General features: G+C 43.5%; 3 protein-coding genes across 3 annotated transcripts; all 3 read right to left on the bottom strand.

Moving 5' to 3' along the window:
- Positions 1-328: 328 nt before the first annotated feature.
- Positions 329-9,750, bottom strand: LOC140489119 (ferritin heavy chain, oocyte isoform-like). The gene is made up of 6 exons (XM_072588354.1): positions 9,649-9,750; positions 8,603-8,749; positions 7,863-7,988; positions 1,477-1,623; positions 771-896; positions 329-496 (listed from the first exon to the last, which is right to left on the bottom strand). The coding sequence occupies exons 1-6, from the start codon at positions 9,748-9,750 to the stop codon at positions 350-352; spliced, it is 795 nt and encodes a 264-aa protein (XP_072444455.1). The 3' UTR covers positions 329-349.
- A 5,483-nt stretch (positions 9,751-15,233) lies between these two features.
- Positions 15,234-18,081, bottom strand: LOC140489010 (ferritin heavy chain, oocyte isoform-like). The gene is made up of 4 exons (XM_072588240.1): positions 17,980-18,081; positions 16,337-16,483; positions 15,644-15,769; positions 15,234-15,401 (listed from the first exon to the last, which is right to left on the bottom strand). The coding sequence occupies exons 1-4, from the start codon at positions 18,079-18,081 to the stop codon at positions 15,255-15,257; spliced, it is 522 nt and encodes a 173-aa protein (XP_072444341.1). The 3' UTR covers positions 15,234-15,254.
- Positions 18,082-22,076: 3,995 nt separating this feature from the next.
- LOC140489118 (ferritin heavy chain, oocyte isoform-like) lies at positions 22,077-24,891 on the bottom strand. Its single transcript, XM_072588353.1, has 4 exons — positions 24,790-24,891; positions 23,146-23,292; positions 22,456-22,581; positions 22,077-22,223 (listed from the first exon to the last, which is right to left on the bottom strand). The coding sequence occupies exons 1-4, from the start codon at positions 24,889-24,891 to the stop codon at positions 22,077-22,079; spliced, it is 522 nt and encodes a 173-aa protein (XP_072444454.1).
- Between the last annotated feature and the right edge of the window lie 2,912 nt (positions 24,892-27,803).

Below are 27,803 nucleotides of genomic sequence, written 5' to 3'. Positions count from 1 at the left end.
TGAGCATAGGTAGATAGTGAGCACTGCTTACAAGCCAAAAACCTTAATTCCACAAATGCTTTCCAATTATGAGAGTTGGTCACTTATTCCAAAAGTCTCTCCACAGACCAGAATAAAACTGAGCAAATTACTGGGATAATCATTGAAACAAAGGTTGAGATAAAAGGATTTAAATGATCAAATGTTAAATATCAAAACCCCAAGAACCAAATAAAACTAAGATATTACACAAAGCAGTCAGTCAGTCAGTTCCATGGTGAATACTATTTTAATTTTGTGCAAAGCACAACCAAAGTCATCCACTAGAATGAAGTCACCATGTCCAACAAATGGAGTCCTTGAATCCCACTCAGCTCAGGGTGAGCCTGTCAAACAGGTACTCTCCCAGGCCATTCTCAGGGGCTCCCAGTCTCTTCAGGTTGGTGATGTGATCTCCCAGCTTCTTGATCATCTTCACTTGCTCATCCAAGTAGTGCCTCTCCAGGAAGTCACACAGCTGGAAGAGGAGACAAAGATTAGCCTCGAGGAACAAACCATGCACCTGAAAAAGTGATGTCCCAATACAGATGTGGGAAATCTCCACCACATTGAGGAGGGGGAAGAGGTGCACTCTGGGATGCCTGTTGAAAAGCTTATGATTTCAGCCTGCAGGAGGTAGGGCGATGATAATTGGAATTCCACCCCCCCCCCCCCCCCCGTCCCCAAAGCAAGGAGTAAACAAAGATCATTTCCTGCCAAATGTTTAGAGAAAAAAAAAATGGAAAACTCACATGTGGGTCAGTGTGGCCAGAGGAGAGTTTGTGCAGATCCAGCAGACTCTGGTTCACATTCTTCTCCATCTGCAGAGCTCTCTGCATTGCCTCCAGACCATTGCCCCACTCATCCTGCTCTGGCTTCTGGACCAAGGGAAGTCAGGAGAGAAAAAGAAAACTAGTTCATCTCAGACAGGTGGATCACAGTCTACATCTGATCAGTCCATTATTCCAAAGAGTTAGATTTTACTGACTCCTTTAGATGTCACTGTTCCCAGAGCTTAAAATTTAGAAGCATACCATACTGTGAAAGCACATTTTGAAAAGGTATAATCCAAATGTAATTCCTTGCTTTACTGTTCTATCCCTTTCAATCCTTTTGACCAGCCCATTAGAAACATCTTGGAGATGCTGCTACCTTCCACCCCTATGGATTCTCTCATTCTCACCTCCGTAGAGGGGCATTGAAATTGATAGCTGGAGGTTATATAGTTTATCATTCTTACATGAGAATGATTCTCTCCATCCAGTATTCTGGATCATCCCAATTGCCTATTGCTGTTTCACGAGTGCAAAATAGTCTCCAATTCAGTGCATTTCTCTCCAATACAATCTCCAATTCATATTGCATTTATTCATTCTTGAGGCTCAACAGATTGGAGTGATACCAGTCAATTGGAGTTCACACAAAACACTAAAATCTCCAAAGTTTACAGAAGCTAACCTTGACATCCTGCAGGAGGACTCTGCCTCCACGTTTATTCTGGAATTCCATCAGTTTCTCAGCGTGTTCCCGTTCCTCATGAGACTGCTCCTTGAAGAACTCAGCAAAGTGACGCAGGGCAACATCATCCCGGTCAAAGTAAGAGGACTGCAAGTGGAGATAAAGTGGGAAGAAAGCATTACTTTCATCCTTGGCACAATCAGAAAGTGACCCATCCACCATTTCAATTCCCTTCCAATTAATTGAAGTGAGTGACAAAAGCAGAATGTCATCTGTTGATTGTGATCCAAATAGCAGACATTTTGACCTCCCAGAAATGAGGATCTGAAAAAAAAAACTGACTGCAACCCCTGGCCTGTATCTTAGGGAGGCAGTGTGCTAGTGTGGCAGAGTACCGAGAAGGTCCTTATTGGAGACAACCATTTGATATCCCTGCACTGCAGGTTTGAAACATTCTTGTTCAGTGCTGGATGCTAGAGAGATCATTGACCAACTGAAATAGGACATGAACATGACTAACAGACAGAGATCTCAGTCAGCTACCTGATTACCAACCTCATCCTCCTGAATAACCACACTGTCCTACTATCTACTCTGCACAGAATCTGGACTGTGCTATTTTTAGATCATTCACATTTCAAGTGAAAGTGCCATTTAACCACCTTTCCTCATTCAGTAAACTCACTTCATCTTCAACAAAAGACAACAGCTTCATTATTTGGGCAGCTTTTAAATTCAATACATTTGGTTTAGAGAAAGTTTTTGGAAAGAGAGATTTGTTATGGAGTCAGATGTACAGCACGTAAACAAACACTTCGCTCCAACTCATTACACCATCCAGATATCCCAACCCAATCTAGTCCCACCTGCCCATATGCCTCCAATCCCTTCCTATTCATATACCCATCCAGATGGCTGTTAAATGTTGCCATTGTACTAGCCTCCACCACTTCCTCTGGCAACTCATTCCATACACATACTACCCAGAGTGGAAAAGTTGCCCCTTGGGTCTCATCTTTCCCCTCTCACCCTAAACCTATGCCCTCTAGTTCTGGGCTTCTATTCCACAGTGAAATGGCTTTGTTGATCCTATCCATGCCCCACATGATTCTATCAACTTCTGATGTCACCCCTCAGCCTCCAACACTCCAGGGAAAGACAGCCCCAGCCTGTTCAACCTCTCCCAATAGCTCAAATCCTCCATCCCAGGCAACATCCTTGTAAATCTTTTCTGAACCCTTTCAAACATTTCACAACATCTTTCCAATAGGAGGGAGACCAGCATTGAACACAAAATTCAAACAGTGGCAAAACCAATGTCCTGAACAGACTATAACTGAAGAGAATTAAGACAACACCAGCCTCTGCAGTCAGGAGGGTAATTGCCAGTGGTTACACTGTGCAGAGTTACAATAAAACTAGGGACCCTCACTCAAAAGGCCAGTTATAATTGAAGAGCATTCTAAAGTTACAACAGGGCTTCAGGGTTAAGTGCATCCGGGGGGGGGGGGGGCGGGGAAACCCAACAACAATTTCAATATATTGAATTTGCTCAAGTATATGACCAAGGAAATTCCTAGATGCTCCAGACAGTTATATCACAGTCATAACTTTAAAGTAGAATCTTCAAGCCCACAAGCCTCACCATGGAGAGGTAAACATAGGAGGAATAGAACTCCAGGTTGATCTGCTTGTTAACAGCATCCTCACAGTCCTTGTGGTAATTCTGACACACTTGGGAGGCCATCTTCACTATTCCTACTCACTATCACCTTAACAACTACAGACCCATACCTCACTCCTGCAGGCATTTGAATTTATCCTCCAGGGAGAGGTCTCACCAATGATGATTGACAATTCCTGACAGCCAATCAGGAATCACCCATGAACATAGGCCCCCAATGAGAGAGAGGGGGTGGGTGTGTGAACCAGAGCTGATCAGAGGTGTAGATTAGAGTCAGGTCTGGGTGATTTTCTGTGATTGGAACAGCAGGAGGTCACTCAGCAGAATCTCAATCAGGTCATGGTGAGTTTGTGTCCTTTTGAAAGAAATAGATTTGGATGAGGAAAGGTTTCCAAGTATTCTTTCAAAATAAAGTTTGTTGTGACCAACTACGAGAGGGGCTCAAGGAAGAAGGGGAGTCAGTTTCTCAGCCTGTTGTGTTGGAAATGGGAGAGAAAGATGTGCAGTTTTCAATGGCGGGGAGTTCAGAGTCGGGGGGGGGGGGACAGTGTAGTGACACGGGATAAGCTGTTTAGGACTGAGATGAGGAGAAATGTCTTCACCCAGAGAGTGGGGAGCCTGTAGAATTCTCAGCCACAGAAAACATTTCAGACTAAAAGATTGAATGTTTCCAAGAAGGTGTTAGGTACAGCTCTTAGGGCGAAAGGGATCAAAATGTTGGATGGAGAATGGGAAGATGGTACTGAGCGAGATGATCAGCCATAATCATATGGAATGGTGGAAGGGTGAACAGCTGACTCCCATTCCTTTTTTCTCTAATTTTATGTTTCAATAACCTGGGTAGTAAGTGTCTTGTAGCACTGGGGTAGTGTGCCTCTGTCTGGGCCAGGAGGTTTGGGTGCCAGACCCTACCTGCTCCAGAGGTGTCTGATAACATCTCTGGACAGGTTCATGAGAAAACAACCAGGCTGAATGGCCTCCTCCTGTGCCATAACAATTCTGTGATTCTGTGGATGATCTGCATCTGAACAGTGTTTCCCTGCCTCTATCTCCTGACTGACCTTTCTGTGGATTGTCACCTCGCTGTGATGGAGGGCCTCGAGTGTCCCATTGATTCTGAGAGCGATACCTCAAGAGGTTTCCACCACCTGGCAGGGCCACCCAGGATGGTAAGGTCAGAGGGGAGGATCCCGGTAAAGTGCAATGGAAATCAAATCCTCAACGGCCATCCATCCAGGCAGAAGATATTTGTCTGCTAACCACGGGGGTGGGTAAAGGCTACAGCAGGAGGGAGATCACAAATTGACATTTCCTTGCCACTTGAGCTGGCTCTACCTTCTGTGAAGCACCGTGTCAGTGTTGTGAGCTGTAATTTTGTGTGCTTGTGCATTCACTATCCTTCGTGTGAAGAAGCCATTCCGAACATTATCCTGGACAGTTTATTTCTAATGTGAAGATTCTAATCCCATTCCACGTCCTCAGTTCTATTTGACCCATTGTGAAGAAACATTTCCCCTCTGTCTACTCTGTCAAATCCATTTATCACCATAAACATTTCAATTATGCTCATCCCTTAACTTTCTACCCTGAGGAATGTGAGCAAACTGTTGATGTCATTTCACGAGCTCTTTATCTCTGAGTTCATTCAGAAATTCAGGGCTGCACCATTAATACCAGAACTGAGCACTCCAAATGTGGTTGAACCAGAATTTGACAGTTTTACAAAGAACCTCCATCCATAGGGATTTGAACCTCTTTCAGATCAGGACTAATATTAAATTAGTTCCTTTGTTTTGTGTTTTTACGTCAGTTCACCACATTTCTATCCAATTGTCTGAATAATTTCATTTTGATCATTAGTTTTGATAACATACAGAAGATGTCACCTTTTATAAAACACTGTGAATTGTCTTTCTTGGTCAGAAGTGGATCACTTTACACTCCCCCTCAGTGTCCTGTATCTGACAGTCTCGTCCACTCCATTAAACTTTGAACATTCTGCTCTCATGGTCATGTGTCACCTGATGTAGAGTCATCATTTTATTGATGGCCCTTCATTGATAACATTTACGAATCTCATGAAACGTTATGGCTCCCAGTGCCTCTCCTTGGGGAAAGTAAACAGATCTTGCTAGTTTTAATTCACTCCCTAGCTGAGGGTGCTGGTGGCTGGGCCAGTATTTATTGCCCATCCTTAATTACCCTTGTCAAGGTGGTGATGATTTATCTTCTTGAATTGCTGCTGTTGTCCATTTGGTAGAGGTAGGCCCACAATCGTGTTAGGTCAGGAATCCAGGCCTTTGAGTCAGCATCAGAGGAAGAACAACAATATATTTTCCGAGTCAAAATGGTGAGTGGCTCAGAGACAAACATGCAAGGGTGGGGTTGCTATGTATCTTTGCCCTCTTCCTTCTAGATGGGAGTGGTCATGGGTTTTGAACATGTTGGCAAATTCCTACAGCATTTGGTAGATGGTACACCTTGCAGTTGTTAAGTGTCAGTGGGTGGAAGGAATGAATGTTGATGGCTATTGTGCCAATGCAGTGGGTTACATTGAAGTGGAGGGTGTCAAGATCGTGGAGTGTTGTTTGTACACTCCCCATTATAAAGACTGACAGCCCCTCTCCCAAGCCAATTCCCCATCAATGATCACGAAATTCCCTGTCAATGAAATCATTAAAGGTGGCTGCTTTGGCTTTCCCCAAACTGAAGCTGATAAACATCCATCCTCCAAATTAAAAGATTCAAGCCCAAAATGAAAATGCACACAGGGAACCACAACCACCTGAGAACTGATGAACATAACCAAATCCATAGATAGCCTTTTCACTTGGAGCATCATTTCTAATATCAACATTCAGAGCCTGCTCAAGCTTGCAATAGGGACTCTGTTCGCACACTAGGGGAATTAGAAAAGAACATTTGACCGAGCCGTACGTGCCAACCTAAAGCACATTATGCATTTTCAATCCCAATAGTATTGACGTGTAAAGTACTAAAGCTTACATTTGTAACGGACATTTATAGAATTTCCAATGTAAATGGGAAACACTGTCTCCCCAGTCCCCAAAGACACCCACCTGCCCCATATATCTCAGTTCAGTCTGAGAAAAATGAACAGTGTAGCCTTACGATGATTGAGCAGTCATAACCGAGTTATTTAGTGACCCCCTTATTCTATCATGGGCTGTGATTATGATGCACCTGCTCAATACTAGTCACCTGTTAGATTTCCCTAAGAAATAGGTCAATGTCACAGTGACTCCACAGTCCATGCAGGGTATAGTTGAAGGAGAGCTGATTTCATGTAAGTTGAAAGGAAAAATAATTGGAACAAAATCCTGCAAATGCTACTCTGGTCCTAGAGCTGCCTTCAGCATTTGACACCCCTGCATTGCAAGAGCAGGAAAAAAGGGAATTGCTATATTTGTCCCATGGGGGTTTAAGGTAGGCACTGTTGCATTTCCTCACAGAGTATAGTTATTAGCCAACTAGACTAGAGACACTGATGCCAATCAAAAACCAGAATCTTCATTCTCCACCATAGAACATGGATAAGAGAGAAACCATTTCCCAGCTTCGGAAAACCACCATAAATAAACAAGTATAGCTTATCCAAGAACAGTCAAAGGTAGTGTACCTCCAAGCAAGATATTCAATCTTTATATTCTTGTAAGAGGAGTAATTTTAGATGATTTAACCAATCAGAATCTAAACATCAAACCAAATAGCTGGAAAACAGTAGCTATTGCAAGAGAAAAAAATAAATAAATCAATATTTCAGGTCTAGCAACTGATTTCACACCACACATACTGCCAAACCCAAGTTTTCCCAGCAGGTCTTCGTCCTGAGTTGCAGCAGCCAGTTTTTTGCTTCAGTTTTAAAAAAGTTGAAAGAATTGCTCAGAGTATAGCAGTTGTGTAAAACATTTGGACTGGGATTAGATTTCAAACTATTGACTAGAGGCTGTTGCTGTAACCTTGTTCCAGTGAGCACAGGCAATTAGTGAGTATTCCTTACAAGCTAAAAAGCTTAAGCCGTTGTGGAATTTCCAATTATAAGAATTTCTCACTTAGTCCAAAAATCCCTCTACACAGAAATAAAACAGAACAAATTATTGGGACAAGCATCGAAACAAGGTTGAGAGAAAAGGATTTAATAATCAGCTGTTAAACATCAAAACCCCAAGAACCCAATGAAACGAAGTAGTTACACACAGTACTCCGTTCCATGGTGAATACTATTTTAATTTTGTTCAGAGCACAACCAAAGTCATCCACTGGAATGAAGTCACCATGTCCAACAGATGGAGTCCTTGAATCCCACTCAGCTCAGGGTGAGCCTGTCAAACAGGTACTCTCCCAGGCCATTCTCAGGGGCTCCCAGTCTCTTCAGGTTGGTGATGTGATCTCCCAGCTTCTTGATCATCTTCACTTGCTCATCCAAGTAGTGCCTCTCCAGGAGGTCACACAGCTGGAAGAGGAGACAAAGATTAGCCTCAAGGAACAAACCATGCACCTGAATGTGACATCCCATTACAGACATGACCATCACCACCACATTGTGGGGAGGGAGGGGGACAATCAGGGATGCCTTCTGGATTTCAGCCTGTAGGAGGCAGGTAGATTAGATTTGGAATTGTCCCCCCAGGGAGTAAACAGATTCCTTCCAAACCTTTGGAGAGAAAAATGTGCAACTCACATGAGGGTCAGTGTGGCCTGAGGAGAGTTTGTGCAGATCCAGCAGACTCTGGTTCACATCCTTCTCCATCTGCAGAGCTCTCTGCATTGCCTCCAGACCATTGCCCCACTCATCCTGCTCTGGCTTCTGGAACAAGGGAAGTCAGGAGAGAAAATAAACAGCTCATCTCAGACAGATGGATCACAGGCTACATCTGATCAGTTCAGTATTCCACCAAACATTGCAAGAGTTGGATTTCAGGCCAATTGTTTTACTGACTCCTTTAGTTTTCACTGTTCCTTGAGCTGAAGTCATTTTAGAAGATCTTACTGTAAAACTGTTTGAAGATACTATAATCCAAATGTATCTAAAAATATGCACCAATGGTGGTAATTCCTTGCTGTACTGTTCTATCCCTTTTGATCAGCCCATTAGAAACATCTTGGAGATGCAGCTACCTTCCATCCCTATGGATTCTCCCATTCTTACCTTAGATTACTAGGGGTGTTGGAATTGAATTCTGGAGGTTATATAGTTGATCATTCTTAAATGGGAATGTTGCTCTCCATCCAGTATTCCAGATCATCCCAATTGCCTATTGCTGTTTCACAAGTGTTAACTAGTTGGATTTTTAAAAAAAAATTCAATGCATGGTTTTGGTGAACAATTTATTCAAATTTTGAGACAATAAACAGTTTGCGTGAAACGAGTCAATTTGCATGCACACAAAATAAGCCTTCAAAAAGTTCACAGAAGCTGACCTTGACATCCTGCAGGAGGACTCGGCCTCCACGTTTATTCTGGAATGCCATCAGTCTCTCAGCGTGTTCCCGTTCCTCATGGGACTGCTCCTTGAAGAACTCAGCAAAGTGACGCAGGGCAACATCATCCCGGTCAAAGTAAGAGGACTGCAAGTGGAGATAAAGTGGGAAGCAAATCTCAATCTCATCCATGGTTCAATCAGAAAGTGACCCATCCCACCATTTCAATTCACTTCCAATTAATTGAAGTTAGTGACAAAAGCAGAAAGTCATCTCCTGTGACTTTTGGCCCAAATAACAGACATTTGGATCTCCCAGAACTGAAGATCAAAAAACCAACTGCAACCCCTGGCCTGTATCTTAAGGAGGCAGTGTGCTAGTGTGGCACAGGACTGTGAAGGTCCCAGTTGAGGACAGCCATTAGACATCCCTGCACTGCAGTTTGGAAACATTCATGCTCAATGCTGGAAGCTGGTGAGGTCATTCACCAACTGAAACTCAGGACATGAACATATTGATTAACATGTGAAGTCTCAGTCAGCAATCTCATTACCAAGCTCACCCATCTGAATAAGTATTCACTCTGCACAGAATTTTGACTGTGCTATTTTGTAAATCAATCATTCACATTTCAATGTGTGAAAGTGTGCCATTTAACCACCTTTCCTCATTCAAAGTTATGCAAGTTACTTCAACAGAAATAGCTTTATTAGGATAACTTTTAGAATTAATACATTTGGTTTAGAGAAAGTTTTTCAATAAAGATGAGTCATAACCAACTAAAGAGAATTAAGACATCACCAGCCTCCGCAGTCAGGAGGGTAATTGCCAGTGGTTACACTGGGCAGAGTGACAATAAACTGGGGACCCTCACCCAAAGGAGGGTTATATTTTAAGGGCCATCCTAAACAGGGTTTCAGGGTCAAGGACAACAGTCTCAACATACAATTTGCTCAGACATATGACCAAGGAAATTCCTAGGTACTCCATATAGTTACATCACAGTCTTAACTTTAAAACAGAACCTTCAAGACCACAAGCCTCACCATGGAGAGGTAAACATAGGAGGAATAGAGCTCCAGGTTGATCTGTTTGTTAACAGCATCCTCACAGTCCTTGTGGTAGTTCTGACACACTTGGGAGGCCATCTTCACTATTCCTACTCACTATCACCCAGATAACTCCAGACCTGAACCTCACTCCCATAAGCTCTGGTATTCATCCCCCAGGGAACATCCAGGGAGAGGTATCACCAATGATGATTGACAATTCCTGACAGCCAATCAGGAATCCCCCATGAGCATAGGCCCCAATGAGAGAGTGGGGATGTGTTAACCAGAGCTGATCAGAGGTGTAGATTAGAATCAGGTCTGGATGACTATTCTGTGAGCAGGAGGTCACTCAGCAGAATCTCAATCAGGTTACGGTGAGTTTGTGTCCTTTTGAAAGAAATAGGTTTGGATTAGGAAAGGTTTTCAAGTTTTCCTTTAAAATAAGTTGTGACCAACTGAAAGAGGGGCTCAATGAAGAACTGGAGTCAGTTTCTCAGCCTTTTGTGTTGGAAATGGGAGATTGGTGCTAGGACAAGGCAATTGTAACAGGAGCAGTTGGGGCAGAGACTATGTTCTCAATGGTGGGGAGTCCAGAATCCGGGGGGTGGGCACAGTCTCGTGACACAGGGTAAACTGTTTAGGACTAAGATGAGGAGAAATATCTTCACCCAGAGAGTGGGGAGGCTGTGGGATTCTTTGCCACAGAAAACAATGAGACTAAAACATTGAATGTTTACAAGATGGAGTTCAGTCCAGCTCTTAGGGCTAAAGGAATCAAAGTTTATGGGGATGGAGTGGGAGATGGTACTGAGTTAGATGATCAGCTTCAATCACAATAATGGTGGAGCAGGCCTGAAGGGCTGAATGGCCGACTCCCATTCCTTTTTTTTCTCTCATTCTATGTTTCAATAACCTGTTTAGTAAGAGCCTCGTGGCACAGGGGTAGTGTCCCATTGTCTGGGCCAGGAGGTCTAGGTACAAGACCCTACCTGCTCCAGAGGTGTCCGATAACATCTCTGGACAGGTTCATAAGGAAACAACCAGAGCTGTTGCAGGCCCAATGGACCAAAGGGCCTCCTCCTGTGCCATAACAATTCTGTGATTCTGTGGATGATCTGTATCTGAACAGTGTTTCCCTGCCTCTGTCTCCTGACTGACCTTTCTGTGGATTGTCACCTCGCTGTGATGGTGAGCCTTGAGTGTCCCATTGACTCTGAGAGCGATACCTCAAAAGGTTTTCACCTCCTTGCAGGACCACCCAGGAATGTAAGGTCGGAGGGGAGGATCCCGATAAAGTGCAATGCAAAACAAGTCCTCAACGGCCATCCATCCAGGCTGAAGGTATTTGTCTGCTATCCGCAGGGGTGGGTAAAGGCTGCAGCAGGAGGAAGATCCCCAGTCAACATTTCCTTGCCACTTGAGCTGTACCTACCTTCTGTCAAGGACCGTGTCTGTGCTGTGAACAGTATTTTTGTGTGTTTGTGCCTGTGTGTGCGCACATCCACTATCCTTCCTGTGAAGCATCCATTCCTAATGTTATCCCGGACAGTTCAGATCTAATTTGAAGACTATAATCCAATTCCACATCCTCAGTTTTAGTTGATCCATTGTAAAGAAACAGTTCCCCTGTATCTTCTCTGTCAAATCCATTCATCCTCATTAAAATTTCAATTGCACTCCTTCCTTAACCTTGTACCCTGAGGATTGTGGGCAAACTGTTGATGTCATTTAACCAGCTCTTTATCTTGGAGTTCATTCAGAAATTCAGGGCTGCACCATTAATACCAGAACTGAGCACTCCAGATGTGGTTGAACCAGAGTATGACAATTTTACAAAGAACCTCCATCCAGAAGGATTCAAAAGAACAAAGAGAACAAAGAAAATTTTCAGCCCAGGAACAGGCCCTCCAAGCCTGAGGCGATCCAAATCTACTGTCTAAACCTGTCGCCTGATTCCTAAGCATCTGTATTCCTCTCATCCTCACCTAATTGTGCATCTGTGCAAACGCATCTTAAATGAACCTATGGTGCCTGCCTCTACCCCCTCTGCTGGCAACGTACTCCAGACACCCACCACCCTCTGAATAAAGTACTTGCCGCATTTATCCCCCTTAAACTTTTCACCTCTCACCTTGAAAGCGTGACCTCTCGTTATTGAATCCTTCACCCTCAGAAAAAATCTTAACTCTATGTACCCTGATATTACCCTTTGTTATTTTAAATATTATGAGGGGCATGGATAGGATAAATAGACAAAGTCTTTTCCCTGGGGTCAGGGAGTCCAGAACTAGATGGCATAGGTTTAGGGTGAGAGGGGAAAGATATAAAAGCAACCTAAGGGGCAACTTTTTCACGCAGAGGGTGGTACGTGTATGGAATGAGCTGCCAGAGGATGTGGTCGAGGCTGGTACAATTGCAACACTTTAGAGGTATTTGGATGGGTATATGAATAGGAACGGTTTGGAGGGATATGGGCCAGGTGCTGGCAGGTGGAATTAGATTGAGTTGGGATATCTGGTCTGCCTGGACGGGTTGGACCAAAGGGTCTGTTTCCATGCTATACATCTCTATGACACTACTCAACCTCTCTTCATAGCTCACACTTTCCATACCAGGCAATCTCCTTGTAAACCTTCTCTGCACCCTCTCCCAATTGTCGACATCCTTTTGGTAATGTGGCGACCAGAACTGTACACAGTATTCTAAATGTGGCTGAACCAATGTCGTGTACAATTTTAACATGACGTGCCAGCTCTTATAAAAGAACAAAGAACTTCTTTGAGATCAGGACTAAAATTAAATTAGTTCCTTTGCTTTGTGTTTTTCCATCTGTTCACTTGTCTGAATAATTTCATTTTGATCATTAGTTTTGATAACCAGCAGAAGATGTCACCTTTTATAAAACACTGAATTGTCTTTCTTGGTCAGAAGTGGATCACTTTACACTCCCCCTCAGTGTCCTGTATCTGACAGTCTTGCCCATTCCATTAAACTTTGAACATTCTGCTCTCATGGTCATGTGTCACCTGATGTAGAATCATCATTTTATTGATGGCCCTTCATTCCTTCATCTATAACATTGATAAATCTCATGAAAAGCTGTTTCCCAGTGCCTCTCTTTGGGGAGAGTAATCAGATCTAGCTAATTTTTAATTCACACACACAATGAATGTGCTGATGGCTGGGCCAGCATTTATTGCCCACAGCACAGTGGCTAGCACTGTTGCCTCACAGTGCCGGGAACACCGGTTCGATTCCAGCCTTGGCTGACTTTCTGCATGGGCTTCTTCCCACATTACAAAAACGTGCAGGCCAGCTGAATTGGCTATGCTAACTTGTCCATAGTCGTTTGGCGCATTAGTCAGAGGAGGGTGGGTTACTCTTCAGAGAGTTAGTGTGGACTTGTTGGGCCAAAGGGCCTGTTTCCATACTGAAGATAATCTAATCTTAACTACCCTTATCAAGCTGGTGGTGATGATTTGCCGCCTTGAATTGCTGCTGTTGTCTATGTGGTGGAGGTAGACCCACAATCCTGTTTGGGAGGGAATCCAGGATTTTGACTCAGCAACAGGGGAAGAACAGTGACATAGTTCCAAGTCAAAACGGTGAGTGGCTCAGAGGGGAACTTGTAAGGGGTGGAGTTACAATGTATTTCTGCCCTTGTCCTTCTAGATGGGAGTGGTCATGGGTTTGGAATATATTGTCTGAGGAGCTTTGGTGAATTCCTACAGCATTTGATCGATGGTACACCTTGCAGTTGCTAAGTGCCAGTGAATGGAAGGGATGAATCAAGAGGGCTGCTTTGAACCAGAGGGTGTCAAGATCCTTGAGTGGTGTTGGCACACTCCCCATTATCCTGACTTTGACACCCCCCTCCCCAAACCAATTCCCCACCTCTCTCCCGTGACCATGTGATTCCCTGTCAACAACATAATTCAGGTGGCAGCTTTGGCTTTTCACAAACACTCACTGATAATGTCCATCCACCAAGTTAAAGGAGTAGCACATATCAACATGCATGCTGGGAAACACTACCTCTGCACTAATGACTATAATCACATCAATAAATTCCCTTGTCACTTGGCGTATCAGTTCCAATAGCAACATTCAGAGCCTGGTCAAGCTTGTAAAATGGACCATCTCACTTTGCACACTGGGAAGATTGGAGAAGAACATTTGATCTCAGTGTGCGCAAACTCAAAGCATGTGTGCATTTTCAAACCCAAAATTACGGAGGAGGTGGTAAGCATCAAAGTTGACATTTGTGTTACACATCAGCACAAGAATAACATTTTAGATAGGGAAATGTTGTCTTTTCTTCCTCTCCAAAGACAAGCACCTGCCCCATTAATCTCAGTTGAAGCTGAGAAAGATGAACAGCACAGCCTTAAGATGGCTGAGCAGTCATTGACCAAGTTACTCTGTGCCCCACTTATTGTATTGTGGACTGTGTGCATCCCAACCAAGATCAGCATTCATCAGCAATTAGATTCCCCTTGAAGTCAGACTCACCCCTCAGCACATTATAGATAAATAAAAAGATGCTGATTTCATGTAAATGAACAGAAAAAAACATTTGGAACTAATTCCTGCAAATGCTCCTTGGGTCCTATAGCTTTCTTTGCACCAGCTGCTCTCAGTTGACAGCACTGGATTGTGAGAGCAGTAAGAAAAAAAAGAATTGCTACATTTGTCCCACATGGGACAATGTAGGCACTGTTGCATTTCCTCACGTAGGGGATAGTTATCAGCCAAGTAGACTAGAGACACTGATGGCAATCAGAAGCAGAATCTTCATTCCTCCAGCATGGAACGTGGATAAGAGAGAAACCATTTCCCAGCTTGGGAAAACCACCATATAGCAATCAAGCATCACTTATCCAAGAACAAAAAGGTAGTGTAGTGTACCTTTGAGCAAGATATTCAACTGGGTTTTGCAAGGGGGTCATAGTGGATCATCTACAACGTCAGAATCTAAGCATTAGTATTTTCCAGCAATTAGTTTTAAAGTCTGACAAATCAGTTGCACAAGAGTAATTAATATTTCAGGTCCAGTGACTGTTAACTGACTTCACTCCACAGATGTTGTTAAACCCAAGCTTTCCCAGCTGTGTTTCTTCCTGATTTCCAGCAGCCAATGTTTTTTGCTTCAATTTTCAAAGACCACTAAGCATTGACACAACTGGTGTACTCTGAGCAATCATTCAGACTCCAGACTATTGACTAGAGTCTGTTGCTGGAAACTTGTTCCAGTGAGCACGGGCAGATAGTGAGCACTGCTTACAAGCCAAAAAAAAAAGCATTTAATTCCACAACTGCTTTCCAATTGAGAGTTGCTCACTTAATCCAAAAGTCTCTCCACAGACCAGAATAAAACACTGAGCAAATTACTGGGATAATCATTGAAACAAGGTTGAGAGAAAAGGATTTAAGTGATCAAATGTTAAATATCAAAACCCCAAGAACCAAATGAAACGAAGAAATTGCACAAAGCAGTCAGTTCCATGGTGAACACTATTTTAATTTTGTGCAAAGAACAACCAAAGTCATCCACTCGAATGAAGTCACCATGTCCAACAAATGGAGTCCTTGAATCCCACTCAGCTCAGGGTGAGCCTGTCAAACAGGTACTCTCCCAGGCCATTCTCAGGGGCTCCCAGTCTCTTCAGGTTGGTGATGTGATCTCCCAGCTTCTTGATCATCTTCACTTGCTCATCCAAGTAGTGCCTCTCCAGGAAGTCACACAGCTGGAAGAGGAGACAAAGATTAGCCTCAAGGAACAAACCATGCACCTGAATGTGACATCCCATTACAGACATGACCATCACCACCACATTGTGGTGAGGGAGGGGGACAATCAGGGATGCCTTCTGAAAAGGCTTCTGGATTTCAGCCGCAGGAGGCAGGTAGATTAGAATTGGAATTGTCCCCCCCCAGGGAGTAAACAGATTTCCTTCCAAACTTGGAGAAAAAAAAATGAGAAACTCACATGAGGGTCAGTGTGGCCAGAGGAGAGTTTGTGCAGATCCAGCAGACTCTGGTTCACATCCTTCTCCATCTGCAGAGCTCTCTGCATTGCCGCCAGACCATTGCCCCACTCATCCTGCTCTGGCTTCTGGACCAAGGGAAGTCAGGAGAGAAAATAAGCAGTTCATCTCAGACAGGTGGATCACAGGCTACATCAGATCAGTCCATTATTCCAAAGAGTTAGATTTTACTGACTCCTTTAGATGTCACTGTTCCCAGAGCTTAAAATTTAGAAGCATACCATACTGTGAAAGCACATTTTGAAAAGGTATAATCCAAATGTAATTCCTCGCTTTACTGTTCTATCCCTTTTGATCAGCCCATTAGAAACATCTTGGAGATGCTGCTACCTTCCACCCCTATGGATTCTCTCATTCTTACCACTGAAGAGGGGCCTTGGAATGGATAGCTGAGGTTATCAAGTTTATCATTCTTACAAGAGAATGATTCTCTCCATCCAGTATTCTGGATCATCCCAATTGCCTATTGCTGTTTCACAAGTGCAAAATAGTCTCCAATTCAGTGCATTGCTCACCAATACAATCTCCAATTCATATTGGATTTATTCAGTCTTGAGGCTCAACAGATTTGACTGATACCAGTCAATTGGAGTTCACACAAAACACTGGAATCTCCAAAGTTTACAGAAGCCAACCTTGACATCCTGCAGGAGGACTCGGCCTCCACGTTTATTCTGGAATGCCATCAGTTTCTCAGCGTGTTCCCGTTCCTCATGGGACTGCTCCTTGAAGAACTCAGCAAAGTGACGCAGGGCAACATCATCCCGGTCAAAGTAAGAGGACTGCAAGTGGAGATAAAGTGGGAAGAAAGCATTACTTTCATCCTTGGCACAATCAGAAAGTGACCCATCCACCATTTTAATTCCCTTCCAATTAATTGAAGTGAGTGACAAAAGCAGAATGTCATCTGTCAATTGTGATCAGACTAGCAGACATTTTGACCTCCCAGACAATCAGAAAAAAAACAAAACACTAACTGCAACCCCTGGCCTGTATCTTAGGGAGGCAGTGTGCTAGTGTGGCAGAGTACCGAGAAGGTCCTTATTGGAGACAACCATTAGACATCCCTGCACTGCATGCTAGAAACATTCCTGCTCAGTACTGGATGCTAGAGATCATTGACCAACAAACACAGGACATGAACATGACTAACAGGCAGAGATCTCAGTCAGCTACCCGATTACCAACCTCACCCACCTGAATAACCACACTGTCCTACTATCTACTCTGCACAGAATCTGGACTGTGCTTTTTTTCACATTTACATTTCAATTGAAAAAAAGTGCCATTTAATCACCTTTCCTTACAATACATAAACTCACTTCATCTTCAACAAAAAAACAACAGCTTCATTATTTGGGCAGCTTTTAAATTCAATACATTTGGTTTAGAGAAAGTTTTTTGAAAAAGAGATTCATTATGGAGTCAGATGTACAGCACGTAAACAAACTTCGCTCCAACTCATTACACCATCCAGATATCCCAACCCAATCTAGTCCCACCTGCCCATATGCCTCCAAACCCTTCCTATTCATATTCCCATCCAGATGGCTGTTAAATGTTGCCATTGTACAAGCCTCCACCACTTCCTCTGGCAACTCATTCCATACACATACTACCCAGAGTGGAAAAATTGCCCCTTGGGTCTCATGTCATTCCCCTCTCACCCTAAACCTATGCCCTCTAGTTCTGGACTTCCATACCACAATGAAATGGCTTTGTCAATCCTATCCATGCCCCACATGATTCTATCAAGTTCTGATGTCACCCCTCAGCCTCCAACACTCCAGGTAAGAACAGTCCCAGACTGTTCAGCCTCTCCCAATAGCTCAAATCCTCCATCCCAGACAGACAACATCTTTGTAAATCTTTTCTGAACCCTTTCAAATATTTTTCAACATCTTTCCAATAGGAGGGAGACCAGCATTGAACAAAATTCAAACAGTGGCCAAACCAACATCCCACACAGACTATAAACTAAGAGAGTATTAAGACAACACCAGCCTCTGCAGTCAGGAGGGTAATTGCCAGTGGTTACACTGTGCAGAGTTACAATAAAACTAGGGACCCTCACTCAAAAGGCAAGTTATAATTTAAGAGCATTCTAAAATTACAACAGGGCTTCAGGGTTAAGTGCATCCAGGGGAAAAAAAACCCAACAACAATCTCAATATATTGAATTTGCTCAAGCATATGACCAAGAAAATTCCTAGATGCTCCAGACAGTTATATCACAGTCACAACTTTAAAATAGAACCTTCAAGACCACAAGCCTCACCATGGAGAGGTAAACATAGGAGGAATAGAGCTCCAGATTGATCTGCTTGTTAACAGCATCCTCACAGTCCTTGTGGTAGTTCTGACACACTTGGGAGGCCATCTTCACTATTCCTACTCACTATCACCTAGACAACTACAGACACATACCTCACTCCTGCAGGCATTTGAATTTATCCTCCAGGGAGAGGTCTCACCAATGATGATTGACAATTCCTGACAGCCAATCAGGAATCACCCATGAACATAGGCCCCCAATGAGAGAGAGGGGGTGGGTGTGTGAACCAGAGCTGATCAGAGGTGTAGATTAGAGTCAGGTCTGGATGATTTTCTGTGATTGGAACCACAGGAGGTCACTCAGCAGAATCTCAATCAGGTCACGGTGAGTTTGTGTCCTTTTGAAAGAAATAGATATGGATGAGGAAAGGTTTTCAAGTATTCTTTTAAAATAAAGTTTGTTGTGACCAACTGCAAGAGGGGCTCAAGGAAGAAGGGGAGTCAGTTTCTCAGCCTGTTGTGTTGGAAATGGGAGAGAAAGATGTGCAGTTTTCAATGGCGGGGAGTTCAGAGTCGGGGGTAGCGGGGGGACAGTGTAGTGACACGGGATAAGCTGTTTAGGACTGAGATGAGGAGAAATGTCTTCACCCAGAGAGTGGGGAGCCTGTGGAATTCTCTGCCACAGAAAACAGTGAGACTAAAACATTGAATGTTTTCAAGAAGGAGTTAGGTACAGCTCTTCGGGCGAAAGGGATCAAAATGTTGGATGGAGAATGGGAAGATGGTACTGAGTTAGATGATCAGCCATAATCATATGGAATGGTGGAAGGGTGAACAGCTGACTCCCATTCCTTTTTTCTCTAATTTTATGTTTCAATAACCTGGGTAGGAAGGGTCTTGTAGCACTGGGGTAGTGTGCCTCTGTCTGGGCCAGGAGGTCTGGGTGCCAGACCCAACCTGCTCCAGAGGTGTCTGATAACATGTCTGGACAGGTTCATGAGATAACAACCGGGCTGAATGGCCTCCTCCTGTGCCATAATAATTCTGTGATTCTGTGGATGATCTGCATCTGAACAGTGTTTCCCTGCCTCTATCTCCTGACTGACCTTTCTGTGGATTGTCACCTCGCTGTGATGGAGGGCCTCGAGTGCCCCATTGATTCTGAGAGCGATACCTCAAGAGGTTTCCACCTCCTGGCAGGGCCACCCAGGATGGTAAGGTCAGAGGGGAGGATCCCGGTAAAGTACAATGGAAATCAAATCCTCAACGGCCATCCATCCAGGCAGAAGATATTTGTCTGCTAACCACGGGGGTGGGTAAAGGCTACAGCAGGAGGGAGATCACAAATCGACATTTCCTTGCCACTTGAGCTGGCTCTACCTTCTGTGAAGCACCGTGTCAGTGTTGTGAGCTGTAATTTTGTGTGCTTGTGCATGTGTGTGTGGATTCACTATCCTTCGTGTGAAGAAGCCATTCCGAACATTATCCTGGACAGTTTAGTTCTAATGTGAAGATTCTAATCCCATTCCACATCCTCAGTTCTATTTGACCCATTGTGAAGAAACAGTTCCCCTCTGTCTACTCTGTCAAATCCATTTATCACCATAAACATTTCAATTATGCTCATTTTTAACTTTCTACCCTGAGGAATGTGGGCAAACTGTTGATGTCATTTAACCAGCTCTTTATCTCTGAGTTCATTCAGAAATTCAGGGCTGCACCATTAATACCAGAACTGAGCACTCCAGATGTGGTTGAACCAGAATTTGACACTTTCACAAAGAACCTCCATCCACAGGGATTTGAACCTCTTTCAGGTCAGGACTAATATTAAATTAGTTCCTTTGTTTTGTGTTTTTACGTCAGTTCACTACATTTCTATCCAATTGTCTGAATAGTTTCACTTTGATCATTAGTTTTGATAACAAACAGAAGATATCACCTTTTATAAAACAATGTGAATTGTCTTTCTTGGTCAGAAGTGGATCACTTTACACTTCCCCTCAGTGTCCTGTATCTGACAGTCTCGTCCACTCCATTAAACTTTGAACATTCTGCTCTCATGGTCATGTGTCACCTGATGTAGAGTCATCATTTTATTGATGGCCCTTCATTGATAACATTTCATGAGATTCGTAAATGGTATGTCTCCCAGTGCCTCTCCTTGGGGAAAGTAATCAGATCTTGCTATTTTTAATTCACTCCCTGTCTGAGGATGCTGTTGGCTAGGCCAACATTTATTGCCCATCCTTAATTACCCTTGTCAAGGTGGTGGTGATTTATCTTCTTGAATTACTGCTGTTGTCCATTTGGTAGAGGTAGACCCACAATCGTGTTCGGTCAGGAATCCAGGCTTTTGACTCAGCATCAGAGGAAGAACAACAATATATTTTCTGAGTCAAAAGGATGTGTGGTTAAGAGACAAACATGCAAGGGTGGGGTTGCTATATATCTTTGCCCTCTTCCTTCTAGATGGGAGTGGTCATGGGTTTTGAAGATGTTGGCAAATTCCTACAGCATTTGGTAGATGGTACACCTTGCAGTAGTTAAGTGTCAGTGGGTGGAAGGAACGAATGTTGGTGGCTATTGTGCCAATGAAGTGAGTTGCTTTGAAGTGGAGGGTGTCAAGATCGTGGAGTGTTGTTTGTACACTCCCCATTATAAAGACTGACAGCCCCTCTCCCAAGCCAATTCCCCATCAGTGATCATGAAATTCCCTGTCAATGAAATCATTAAGGTGGTTGTGTTGGCTTTTCAATCCCACTAGTATTGACGGTAAAACACCAAAGCTTACATTTGTCGTAGACATTTATAGAATACCATGGTAAATGGGAAATACTGTCTCCCCAGTCTCGAAAGATACACACCTGCCCCATTTATCTCAGTTCAATCTGAGAAAGATGAACAGTGTAGCCTTATGATGATTGAGCAGTCATAACCGAGTTATTTAGTGACCTCCTTATTCTATCATGGGCTGTGAATATGATACACCCGATCAGTACTAGTCACCTGTTAGACTTCCCTAGAAACATGTCAATGCCACAGTGATCTACATGTGACTCCTCACTCCATGCAGAGTATAATCAAAGGAGAGCTGATTTCATGTAAATTAAAAGGAACAAAAATTAGAACAAAAGCCTGCAAATACTACTCAGGTCCTATAGCTTTCTTTGCACCAGCTGCCTTCAGTATTTGACACCCCTGGATTGCAAGAGCAGTAAAAAGGGAATTGCTATATTTGTCCTACATGGGTTAAGGTAGGCACTGTTGCATTGCCTCACGGAGAGGATAGTTACTAGCCAAATTAGACTAGAGGCACTGATGCCAATCAAAAGCAGAATCTTCATTCTCCAGCATGGAATGTAGAAACCAGCTTGGGAAACCACCCTATAGCAATCAAGTATTGCTTATCCAAGAACAGTCAAAAGATATTCAACCTTGATATTCTTGTAAAAAAGGAGTAATTTTAGATGATTAGCTAAATCAGAGTCGAAACATCAAACCAAATTGCTGGAAAACAGGTCTAAACAGTATCTATTGCAAGAACTAATTAATATTTCAGGTCTAGCAACTGTTATCAACCGATTTCATGCCACAGATACTGCCACACCCAAACTTTCCCAGCAGGTCTTCTTCCTAATTTGCAGCAGCTAGTTTTTTTGCTTCAGTTTTAAAAGTTGAAAGAAGTGCTCAGTATACCAGTTGTGTCAAACATTTAGATTTTAAACTATTGACTAGAGGCAGTTGCTGTAAACTTGTTCCAGTGAGCACAGGCAGTTAGGGAGTATTCCTTACAATAAAAAGCTTAAGCTGTTGTGGAATTTCCAATGATGAGAATTGCTCACTTAGTCCAAAAATCCCTCTCCACAGCCGAATAAAACAGAACAAATTATTGGGACAAGCATCGAAACAAGGTTGAGAAAAAAGGATTTAATAATCAGCTGTTAAACATCAAAACCCCAAGAACCCAATGAAACGAAGTAGTTACACACAGTACTCCGTTCCATGGTGAACACTATTTTAATTTTGTACAGAGCACAACCAAAGTCATCCACGAGAATGAAGTCACCATGTCCAACAAATGGAGTCCTTGAATCCCACTCAGCTCAGGGTGAGCCTGTCAAACAGGTACTCTCCCAGGCCAGTCTCAGGGGCTCCCAGTCTCTTCAGGTTGGTGATGTGATCTCCCAGCTTCTTGATCATCTTCACTTGCTCATCCAAGTAGTGCCTCTCCAGGAAGTCACACAGCTGGAAGAGGAGACAAAGATTAGCCTCAAGGAACAAACCATTCACCTGAAAAAATGATGTCCCATTACAGATGTGGGAAATCTCCACCACATTGTGGGGAGGGAGGGGTATAATCAGGGATGCCTTCTGGATTTCAGCCTGTAGGAGGCAGGTAGATTAGATTTGGAATTGTCCCCCCAGGGAGTAAACAGATTTCCTTCCAAACTTGGAGAAAAAAAAATGAGAAACTCACATGAGGGTCAGTGTGACCAGAGGAGAGTTTGTGCAGATCCAGCAGACTCTGGTTCACATCCTTCTCCATCTGCAGAGCTCTCTGCATTGCCTCCAGACCATTGCCCCACTCATCCTGCTCTGGCTTCTGGAACAAGGGAAGTCAGGAGAGAAAAAAACAGCTCATCTCAGACAGGTGGATCACAGGCTACATCAGATCAGTCCATTATTCCAAAGAGTTACATTTTACTGACTCCTTTAGATGTCACTGTTCCCAGAGCTTAAAATTTAGAAGCATACCATACTGTGAAAGCACATTTTGAAAAGGTATAATCCAAATGTAATTCCTCACTTTACTGTTCTATCCCTTTTGATCAGCCCATTAGAAACATCTTGGAGATGCTGCTACCTTCTACCCCTATGGATTCTCATTCTTACCACTGAAGAGGGGCCTTGGAATTGATAGCTGAGGTTATATAGTATATCATTCTGACAAGAGAATGATTCTCTCCATCCAGTATTCTGGATCTTCCCAATTACCTATTGCTGTTTCACAAGTGCAAAATAGTCTCCAATTCAGTGCCTAGCTCACCAATACAATCTCCAATTCATATAGCATTTATTCAGTCTGGAGGCTCAACAGATTTGACTGATACCAGTCAATTGGAATTCACACAAAACACTGGAATCTCCAAAGTTTACAGAAGCTAACCTTGACATCCTGCAGGAGGACTCGGCCTCCACGTTTATTCTGGAATTCCATCAGTTTCTCAGCATGTTCCCATTCCTCATGGGACTGCTCCTTGAAGAACTCAGCAAAGTGACGCAGGGCAACATCATCCCGGTCAAAGTAAGAGGACTGCAAGTGGGAAGAAAGCATTACTTTCATCCTTGGCACAAAATCAGAAAGTGACCCATCCACCATTTTAATTCCCTTCCAATTAATTGAAAAGTGAGTGACAAAAGCAGAATGTCATCTGTCGATTGTGATCAGAATAGCAGACATTCTGACCTCCCAGAAATGAGGATCTGAAAAACAAAACACTAACTCCAACCCCTGGCCTGTATCTTAGGGAGGCAGTGTGCTAGTGTGGCAGAGTACTGAGAAGGTCCTTATTGGAGACAACCATTAGACATCCTTGCACTGCAGGTTAGAAACATTCCTGCTCAGTACTGGATGCGAGAAAGATCATTGACCAGACACAGGACATGAACATGACTAACGGGCAGAGATCTCAGTCAGCTACCCGATTACCAACCTCACCCACCTGAACAACCACACTGTCCTACTATCTACTCTGCACAGAATCTAGATTGTGCTTTTTTGTTTAAGATCATTCACATTTCAAGTGAAAAAAGTGCCATTTAACCACCTTTCCTTACAATAAGTAAACTCACTTCATCTTCAACAAAAGACAACAGCTTCATTATTTGGACAGTTTTTAAATTCAATACATTTGGTTTAGAGAAAGGTTTTTGAAAAACAGATTCATTATGGAGTCAGATGTACAGCACGTAAACAAACACTTCGCTCCAACTCATTACACCATCCAGATATCCCAACCCAATCTAGTCCCACCTGCCCATATGCCTCCAAACCCTTCCTATTCATATACCTATCCAGATGGCTGTTAAATGTTGCCATTGTACAAGCCTCCACCACTTCTTCTGGCAACTCATTCCATACACATACTACCCAGAGTGGAAAAGTTGCCCCTTGGGTCTCATGACATTCCCCTCTCACCCTAAACCTATGCCCTCTAATTCTGGACTTCCATACCACAGTGAAATGGCTTTGTCGATCCTATCCATGCCCCACATGATTTTGTCAACTTGAGGTCACCCCTCAGCCTCCAACACTCGAGGGAAACAAAAAAAATAGCCCCAGCCTGTTCAGCCTTTCCCAATAGCTCAAATCCTCCATCCCAGGCAACATCTTTGTAAATCTTTTCTGAACCCTTTCAAACATTCCACAACATCTTTCCAACAGGAGGGGGACCAGCATTGAACACAAAATTCAAAACAGTGGCCAAACCAATGTCGTGAACAGACTATAACTAAAGAGAATTAAGACAACACCAGCCACTGCAGTCAGGAGGGTAATTGCCAGTGGTTACACTGTGCAGAGTTACAATACAACTAGGGACCCTCACTCAAAAGGCCAGTTATAATTTAAGAGAATTCTAAAATTACAACAGAGCTTCAGGGTTAAGTGCATCCAGGGGGAAAAACCCCAACAACAATTTCAATATATTGAATTTGCTCAAGCATATGACCAAGGAAATTCCTAGATGCTCCAGACAGTTATATCACAGTCACAACTTTAAAGTAGAACCTTCAAGCCCACAAGCCTCACCATGGAGAGGTAAACATAGGAGGAATAGAGCTCCAGGTTGATCTGCTTGTTAACAGCATCCTCACAGTCCTTGTGGTAGTTCTGACACACTTGGAAGGCCATCTTCACTATTCCTACTCATTATCACCTAGACAACTACAGATCCACACCTCACTCCTGCAGGCATTTGAATTTATCCTCCAGGGAGAGGTATCACCAATGAAGATTGACAATTCCTGACAGCCAATCAGGAATCACCCATGAACATAGGCCCCCAATGAGAGAGAGGGGGTGGGTGTGTGAACCAGAGCTGATCAGAGGTGTAGATTAGAGTCAGGTCTGGATGATTTTCTGTGATTGGAACAGCAGGAGGTCACTCAGCAGAATCTCAATCAGGTCACGGTGAGTTTGTGTCCTTTTGAAAGAAATAGATATGGATGATGAAAGGTTTCCAAGTATTCTTTTAAAATAAAGTTTGTTGTGACCAACTGCAAGAGGGGCTCAATGAAGAAGGGGAGTCAGTTTCTCAGCCTGTTGTGTTGGAAATGGAAGAGAAAGATGTGCAGTTTTCAATGGCGGGGAGTTCAGAGTCGGGGGTAGGGGGTAGGGGGTAGGGGGTAGGGGGTAGGGGGAGGGGGAAAGTGCAGTGACACAGGATAAGCTGTTTAGGACTGAGATGAGGAGAAATGTCTTCACCCAGAGAGTGGAGAGCCTGGGGATTTCTCAGCCACAGAAAACATTGAGATGAAAAGATTGAATGTTTCCAAGAAGGAGTTAGGTACAGCTCTTAGGGCGAAAGGGATCAAAATGTTGGATGGAGAATGGGAAGATGGTACTGAGTTAGATGATCAGCCATAATCATATGGAATGGTGGAAGGGTGAACAGCTGACTCCCATTCCTTTTTTCTCTAATTTTATGCTTCAATAACCTGGGTAGTAAGGGTCTTGTAGCACTGGGGTAGTGTGCCTCTGTCTGGGCCAGGAGGTTTGATTGCCAGACCCTACCTGCTCCAGAGGTGTCTGATAACAACTCTGGACAGGTTCATGAGAAAACAACCGGGCTGAATGGCCTTCTCCTGTGCCATAACAATTTTGTGATTCTGTGGATGATCTGCATCTGAACAGTGTTTCCCTGCCTCTATCTCCTGACTGACCTTTCTGTGGATTGTCACCTCGCTGTGATGGAGAGCCTCGAGTGTCCCGTTGATTCTGAGAGCGATACCTCAAGAGGTTTCCACCTCCTGGCAGGGCCACCCAGGATGGTAAGGTCAGAGGGGAGGATCCCGGTAAAGTGCAATGGAAATTAAATCCTCAACGGCCATCCATCCAGGCAGAAGATATTTGTCTGCTAACCACGGGGGTGGGTAAAGGCTACAGCAGGAGGGAGATCACAAATCGACATTTCCTTGCCACTTGAGCTGGCTCTACCTTCTGTGAAGCACCGTGTCAGTGTTGTGAGCTGTAATTTTGTGTACTTGTACATGTATGTGTGCATTCACTATCCTTCGTGTGAAGAAGCCATTCCGAACATTATCCTGGACAGTTTAGTTCTAATGTGAAGATTCTAATCCCATTCCACATCCTCAGTTCTATTTGACCCATTGTGAAGAAACAGTTCCCCTCTATCTACTCTGTCAAATCCATTTATCACCATAAACATTTCAATTAGGCTCATCCCTTTGTTTTGTGTTTTTATGTCAGTTCACTACACTTCTATCCAATTGTCTGCATAATTTCATTTTGATCATTAGTTTTGATAACAAACAGAAGATATTGCCATTTATAAAACAGTGTGAATTATCTTTCTTGGTCAGAAGTGGATCACTTTACACTTCCCCTCAGTGTCCTGTATCTGACAGTCTCGTCCACTCCATTAAACTTTGAACATTCTGCTCTCATGGTCATGTGTCACCTGATGTAGAGTCCATCATTGTATTGATGGCCCTTCATTGATACCATTGACGAACCTCATGATATGTTATGGCTCCCAGTGCCTCTCCTTGGGGAAAGTAATCAGATCTTGCTAGTTTTAATTCACTCCCTGGCTGAGGGTGCTGTTGGCTAGGCCAGCATTTATTGCCCATCCTTAATTACCCTTGTCAAGGTGGTGGTGATTTATCTTGTTGAATTGCTGCTGTTGTCCATTTGGTAGATGTAGACCCACAATCGTGTTAGGTAGGGAATCCAGGCTTTTGTCTCAGCAACAGAGGAAAAACAGCAAGATATTTCCCTGAGTCAAACTGGTGAGTGGCTCAGAGACAAACGTGCAAGGGTGGAGTTGCCATGTATCTTTGCCCTCTTCCTTTTAGATGGGAGTGGTCATGGGTTTGGAACATGTTGGCAAATTCCTACAGCATTTGGTAGATGGTACACCTTGCAGTTGTTAAGTGTCAGTGGGTGGAAGGAAGGAATGTTGGTGGCTATTGTGCCAATGAAGTGGGTTGCTTTGAAGTGGAGGGTGTCAAGATCCTGGAGTGTTGTTTGTACACTCCCCATTATAAAGACTGACAGCCCCTCTCCCAAGCCAATTCCCCAGCAATGATCACGAAATTCCCTGTCAATGAAATCATTAAAAGGTGGCTGCTTTGTCTTTCCCCAAACTGAAGCTGATAACATCCATCCTCCAAATTAAAAGATTCAAGCCCAAAATGAAAATGCACACAGGGAACCACCACCACCTGAGAACTGATGAACATAACCAAATCCATCGATAGCCTTATCACTTGGAGCATCATTTCTAATATCAACATTCAGAGCCTGCTCAAGCCTGTAAAATGGACTCTCTCAGTTTGCACACTGGGGGAATTGGAAAAAAACATTTTACCGAGCCGTGCGTGCAAATTTAAAGCACATTATGCATTTTCAATCCCAATAGTATTGACGTGTAAAGTACCAAAGCTTACATTTGTAGCAGACATTGATAGAATTTCCAATGTAAATGGGAAACACTGTCTCCCCAGTCCCCAAAGACACCCACCTGCCCCATTTATCTCAGTTCAGTTTGAGAAAAATGAACAGTGTAGCCTTATGGTGAT

Source organism: Chiloscyllium punctatum, chromosome 18, assembly GCF_047496795.1.
Source record: "Chiloscyllium punctatum isolate Juve2018m chromosome 18, sChiPun1.3, whole genome shotgun sequence".
NCBI classification, from domain to species: domain Eukaryota; kingdom Metazoa; phylum Chordata; class Chondrichthyes; order Orectolobiformes; family Hemiscylliidae; genus Chiloscyllium; species Chiloscyllium punctatum.
This window is presented reverse-complemented; position numbering and strand designations above follow the sequence as displayed.